This window comes from Apus apus, chromosome 3, assembly GCF_020740795.1.
Source record: "Apus apus isolate bApuApu2 chromosome 3, bApuApu2.pri.cur, whole genome shotgun sequence".
Lineage (NCBI taxonomy): Eukaryota > Metazoa > Chordata > Aves > Apodiformes > Apodidae > Apus > Apus apus.
The window spans coordinates 109,489,388-109,496,166 of NC_067284.1; the positions used below are offsets into that span (position 1 = coordinate 109,489,388).

The following is a 6,779-nucleotide window of genomic DNA, read 5'->3' on the forward strand; positions in this document are numbered from 1 at the left end:
TTATGACATATTCTGCCTCATACAAATCTTGCACTTCACACAGGACAGGGTCCTTAGCAGCGTCTTTTTCAGTTTGGGATTGCTGAAAATCAGGATGAGGCAATAAACAGTTGGAGAAGTATCCTGTAATACTACAGTGAGAAGCGTCAAAGCATTTCCCTTCTCTGTGAAATAAATCATATTGAAAAACAAACATATAAAGTTAATTATGTAAAGGAAGAGAAAGCACAGAATAGATTTCATGGCTTTGATGTGGGCATCCATGCTGACGTTCTTCAGTGACTTCATCTGCATCTTGTGTTTGTGTCTCCAGAGAGAAAAGAGGAGGAGAAGGGCAGAAGAGATGACTGCTGTGAATGCAATGGCGTATTCAAAGCCAGTGATAAAATAAACAGGGAAAAAATGCTGATGAACGTTGATGTTCAGTTTCCAGAAATTCCCTGTGGTGGTGCAGTTGATGTTGTCACAGACTGCTTCATCAATGGCTTTGTAGAGCAGGATCCCCATGCCCAAGGATAAAAGCACAGAACCCAAGAGCACCCATGGCACAATCCTGTCAATTTTCACTTTCAGGTGGCTGAAGAAGCTGTGCTGGAAATTTGCAATTTTTATGCAGTAAAAAACAGAAAGGAAGGCAGAAACCCACAGGCTGGAACAACTGAAAAAGGTCTGAAAGGCTAAAATTAGTTGGGGTACAGGTCGAACATAAATGCACCAAGGGTAAATATTTTCAATAATGGAACAGACCCATGCGATGCACAGATACCAGAACCGGGTCCATCCCAGAAAGAGCAAGATCTTCTCATTGGAGTTGGAGCTTTTCTTTCTGACCCAAGCAATGCAAAGCACAGAAACCATGAAAGCATTTATCCACATGCCAGCAAATGTCTGCAGGGAGAGGATGGCCATTGCCAAGACATTGTATGTGGTGACATTATACTTGTTCTGAGAGTAACAATCTTCCATCCTCCAAGGTGGGTGGCGGTGCTGTGCCAGAACAGGAGGCTGTTGCCCCAGGGCTTAGCACAGGTTGGCAGCTGCTGCTTGGTGTGTGTCACGTATGGAAAGAGGAGCTTTATAGAGCTGGTGGTGGTGGGGATTTTGGTGCTGCTCCTATTCAAAGCAGGGCAGGTGGAAGGATGTAAATGTGCTGGGTATTCTCTTACCTGGTATCAGTGTCAGTCTCCAACATTTGAATTTCCATTCCAAAGAGCTGTGTTGAGTGACACAGACAAAGCAGATGTTTTTCTGTGGTGAACCATGTAGTGATGCAGTGATTGTGGCCTGACTGATGGCTGTCAGGGTTCAGCACCTGGGTTCTCCTGTCCCTTTGTCCCCTACGATGAGCACAGGGAGGGGTGATCTCAGCAAAGCAGAGTCTGGGGAGTCACTGTCCTCTTTCATCTGAGAGTGCAGGAGCTGCAGAATTCCAAAACCAAGATGCTGGAAACTGGAGTCCATTTGGATCCTCTGCAGGCACCTGTGGGGAACGGTCCATCTTCTCTTCCCCTACACAAGACTAAACAAAGCAAGAGTGGTGTCTTTTTGCTGATTTAGCCTAAGATGGACTGTAACTGGCCCCTTGCTCTTCCCCATAAGTCCACAACAAGAAAAGAGCATAAGGGTTATGGTAACTGGCAGAAAAATGGACAACAGCTAAAAGGCTGCCTCTGACAGAGTACCTACCTGGCCAATGCTGACTGGCTAATTTGAACAGTGGTGCTTTCTCAAACAGTGATTTCTGATCTATAAAAGAGGGCAAGTTCTGCAGGCCCAGGACTCTCTGCCTGCCCAGGAGGAGACCCTGCTGCAGCACCAGAAGCCACCTGGAACTCCAGCCTCGCTGTCCGGAGGAGCTGAAGGGAAGGGGGGGCTGCCCCGCGACCGATGCCCAGAGAAGCAGAAAAGGGACCTCCTGTGCCTGCTCCGTGGGGATCGTGCCTGCTCCCTGGGGACCCTGCCTGCTCCGTGGGGCTTCAAGCCTGCTTGCTGAGTCCTGCCCACCCCGAGGGATTGCTGCCTGCCCAATCCTAAACCAAACTGGACCTGAGTAGGAGCTTGCCCAGCCTGCGCTTGACACCTGCCCCAGGACTAGAGCTGTGTTTTTCGAAGCTGCTGCTGCTGGGAGGGGTCGCCCTGGTTACGGGGAAGCTGGTCCCCCCACGGATCTCCTGCCGAGCCTGCCAGCCGCATCCCGGGAACCACACGCTACGGAAGGAGGGTAAACACACACGCACACACAGACTCTAACTTTCCTGCCGGGCTCAGCTCCTACCCTTTCGCTCCATTGATTCCACACCTCTCCTTCGGAGTGTGCATTTAATAAGACCATAGTACCTTTGAATCCCTCATCCAATATACACCTAGACAGCCTCTCCTGAACCTTGATTCCTTAGTTTGTGTTGACCCTTAATAAACCAATTAATTCGTAAACTAAACATTGGTCTCAGTAACAATTTGTGAGTGTGGTGAAGGGGTGTTCTAACCTACCCTCTAAGATACTGTCCCGCAGTGACCATTCCTCTGTGAGAGGCAGCGCCACGTGTGACCCTCAGTCTCATCCACAAACCTCTCCACACTGGGAGGGGGAAGTCGTGGAAGCACCTGACAGCCGGGAGCCACCCAGTACCGGCCCGCAACAGCACCAGAATCCATGTCAGTTTTCCCAACAGTAATGTATTACAGAATCACAGTATCACCAAGCCTGGAGAAAACCTTTAATATCATCAAGTCCTGCCTATGACCAACACCACCACATCAGCCAGACCATGGCACTAAGTGCCACATCCAGCCTCTCCAGCCAAGGCCAATTTTATGAAGTTCAATAAGACCAAGTGCCAGGTCCTGCATGTCAGTCACAGAAACCTCATGCAACACTACAGGCTTGGGGAAGAGTAACTGGAAAGCTGCCCAGCAGAAATGGAGCTGGGGGTGCTGGTTGACAGCCAGATTAACATAAACCATGTGCTCAGGTGGCCAAGAAGGCCAATAGCATCCTGGTCTCCATCAGGAATAGTGTGGCCAGCAGGAGCAGGGAAGTGATCGTGCCCCTGTACTTGGCATTGGTGAGGCCACACCTTAAATACTGTGTCCAGTTCTGGGCACCTCACTACAGGAAGGATTTGAGGTGCTGGAACGTGTCCAGAGAAGGGCAACAAAGCTGGTAAAGGGCCGTGAGAACAACCTTATGAGGAGCAGCTGAGGGAACTAGGGCTCTTTAGTCTGGAGAAAAGGAGGGGATGTTGTCCAAAAAAGTGGGGGTCCAGTACCTGGTGTGCAAGAAGCCAATCTTCCAAACACAGAGTTTTTTGCTTTAGTATCCAGTTCTGCCCAGAAAAGAGAGCAGAGTGATATTCCACAAAGCAAGCTCAGTTTCCCAAAGTGCAAGTGCTACTTTTATACCCAAACATGTGAGAAAGAACTTTATCTCTAACATTATTCTATCCCTTGCACACACAATTGGTCAGCTAACCCCTTGTTTCCATCAAAAGTGGCAATGCTCAAGAAGTTCACTGTGCCAGCACAAAGAATAAGGGGCTTGTTGTTAGCAGGGGTCCCTCTAGCCTGTGGCTGTGAGTTTTAGTGTGCTACTGGATCAGGAATAAATTAATATGGTGATTTCAATAACTCAGTGTGTTTTTTCCCAGTGCTCGAGGTTGTAACCAAGATAAGTTGTGGGGAGTGCTTCTCTCCATGCCTTTCATCTGTCTTGCAGGTGTACTGCAGGCCTGTCTCTAGGCCAGGCTGGTCACTACTTGGGGAGTGTTTTTTTCTAATAGGAACCTGGGTTTGCCTACTTCCTACTGTTTCACTGTTATCTAGGCCTTGGTTTTATTCTGCTTGTCCCCTGTGTTCTCTTTAATGTGGTTTTTTTCCCAACTGTGATTTTTCCCCAGCATGTGACTGATTTCAATTAATAAATGACAACAGGGAGACCTCATTGCCCTCTACAACAACCCAAACAGACTTTGTAAAGAGGTAGCAGTTGGTCTCTCTTATCAAAAGAAGTGTGGCCATCAGGTCAAGGGAGGTGATTATGCCCCTCTACCCACTCTCATAAGACCCCAGCTGGAGCACTGTGACAAGCTCTGGAGGCCTCAACACAAGAGGGAGATAGACTTGTTGGAAGGAGTCCAGAGAAGGGCCACAAAAACGATCAGAGGGCTGGAGCAGCTCTGCTATGAAGACAGGCTGAGAGCACTGGGATTGCTCAGACTGGAGAAGGAGAAGGCTCCAGGGAGACCTTAGAGCTGCCATGCAGTACCTGAAGGGTCTACAGGAAAGCTGGGGAGGGACTGTTTACAAGGCTGTGGAGTGATAGGATAAGGAGCAATGGTCATAAACTAGAGTAGGGTAGATTTAGATTAGACATTGGGAAGACGTTCTTTACACTGAGGGTGGTGAGGCAGTGGAATAGGATGCCCAGAGAGGTGGTGGAGGCCCCATCCCTGGAAACATTCACGATCAGGCTTGATCAGGTTCTGAGCAACATAATATAGCTTAAAAAGGTCCCTGTGCATTGCAGAGAGGCCGGACTAGACAACCTTGAAAGGTCCCTTCCAACCCCACTCATCCTGTGATTCTATGATTCTGTCATTATCATAAGAATCACTGAGCTCTGTACAGCTGAAACACTCCCTAACACACAGGCTGACCCCACCATCCCTTCTGCCTTGCCTGCCCACTCTGAAGAGCTTGCAGGTCCCTTGGCTCAGAGGCAGGGAGAGGGATGGTGCAGTGTCTGCTACTCTGGAAGTGGGACTCGGTGGATTTTGGCATAGAAAGTGCAATTGCAGCTAAAGGCATTTCTGCACTGCAGTTTGTACATCAGTGACCACCTCTGGTGAATAACAGGGATCAACATATGCACACAGAACTTTTAAACCAAGACAAGGCAGTGACACAACTCCTAATATTACAAAGAACACAGCAGAAAAAAGACTAGATGTCAACATGTTGTTTAATTAAGTAGTTTCAATCAGTAAACATCAAAGCATTTGTAGAGCATTTGCAGTATTGTTCTTCCCCTTTTGCAGCTAGCCCATGTACCAGGTCTCAATTACTTTGCTGTTGTTAAAAATTCAAACTAAAGCACTATCTATATGAAATTAAATATTAATCCATGAAAGTCACATTAAGTTATTTCAAGGAATTTTAATCAAGTTTTCTTAACTTAGATGGTAAAACTACAACATCTCTATCACCTTCAGGGGCTGGAGAGGTGCAATGCAGATCAAATAACTCTTTTTCTTTTATACTAAAGTACCAACAATTTAAAGGCATCCAGTGTTTATGACATTTCCTGCCTCATGCAAATCTTGCACTTCACACAGGACAGGGTGCTTAGCAGTGTCTTTTTCAGTTTGGGATTGCTGAAAATCAGGATGAGGGAATGAACAGTTGGAAAAACATACTGAAATATTACAATGAGAAAAGTCACAGGATTTTCCTTCTTCGTGCTATAAATCAAATTCAAGACTGAACAGGTAAAATTGATGCAGTAAAGGAAGAAAAAGGACAGAATAGATTTAATGGCTTTGATGTGGGCATCCATGCTGACGTTCTTCAGTGACTTCATCTGCATCTTGTGTTTGTGTCTCCAGAGAGAAAAGAGGAGGAGAAGGGCAGAAGAGATGACTGCTGTGAATGCAATGGCATATGTGAAGCCATTGAGGAAAAAAACAGGGAAAAAATGCTGATGAATATTGATGTTCTGTTTCCAGAAATTCCCTTTGGTGGTGCAGTTGATGTTGTCACACAGTGCTTCATCAATGGCTTTGTAGAGAATGCTCACCATGCTCAAGGATAAAAGGACTAAACCCAAGAGCACCCATGGCACGATCTTGTCAATTTTCACTTTCAGGTAGATGAAGAAGCTGTGCTGGAAATTTGCAATTTTGATACAATAAAAAACAGAAAGGAAGGCAGAAACCCACAGGCTGGAAAAACTGACAAAACTTTTAGCTGTTGAAAGTAGTTGTTGTAGGGGGTGAACATAAAAGTGGCAGATATAAATTATTTTCAGAAAGGAATGTATCCAGGAGATGCACAAATACCAGAACCGGCAGCATCCCAGAAAGAGCAAGATCTTCTCATTGGAGTTGGAGCTTTTCTTTCTGACCCAAGCAATGCAAAGCACAGAAACCATGAAAGCATTTATCCACATGCCAGCAAATGTCTGCAGGGACAGGATGGTCATCACCAAGACATCGTACGTGGTGACAATAAATTTCTGCTGAGAGTAACAAGCTTCCATCCTCCAAGGTGGGTGGCGGTGCTGTGCCAGAACAGGAGGCTGTTGCCCCAGGGCTTAGCACAGGTTGGCAGCTGCTGCTTGGTGTGTGTCACGTATGGAAAGAGGGGCTTTATAGAGCTGGTGGTGGTGAGGATTTTGGTGCTGCTCCTATTCAAAGCAGGGCAGGTGGAAGGATGTAAATGTGCTGGGTATTCCCTTACCTGGTATCAGTGTCAGTCTCCAACATTTGAATTTCCTTTCCAAAGAGCTGTGCTGAGTGACACAGACAAAGCAGATGTTTTTCTGTGGTGAACCATGTAGTGATGCAGTGATTGTGGCCTGACTGATGGCTGTCAGGGTTCAGCACCTGGGTTCTCCTGTCCCTTCGTCCCCTACGATGAGCACAGGGAGGGGTGATCTCAGCAAAGCAGAGTCTGGGGAGTCACTGTCCTCTTTCATCTGAGAGTGCAGGAGCTGCAGAATTCCAAAACCCAAGATGATGGAAACTGGAGTTCACTTGGACCGTCCAGAGGCAGCAAAATCC

General features: G+C 47.0%; 1 protein-coding gene across 1 annotated transcript; it reads right to left on the minus strand.

The window, feature by feature from the left end:
* On the minus strand, positions 1 to 966 carry LOC127382706 (taste receptor type 2 member 9-like). The gene has a single exon (XM_051614668.1). It carries the CDS (start codon positions 964 to 966, stop codon positions 1 to 3), a length of 966 nt encoding a protein of 321 aa, XP_051470628.1.
* Positions 967 to 6,779: the final 5,813 nt, after the last annotated feature.

Bases quoted from the DNA above. Each gene is read 5' to 3' on its own strand.
- LOC127382706 (XM_051614668.1), bottom strand. From the start codon at position 966: ATGGAAGATTGTTACTCTCAGAACAAGTATAATGTCACCACATACAAT.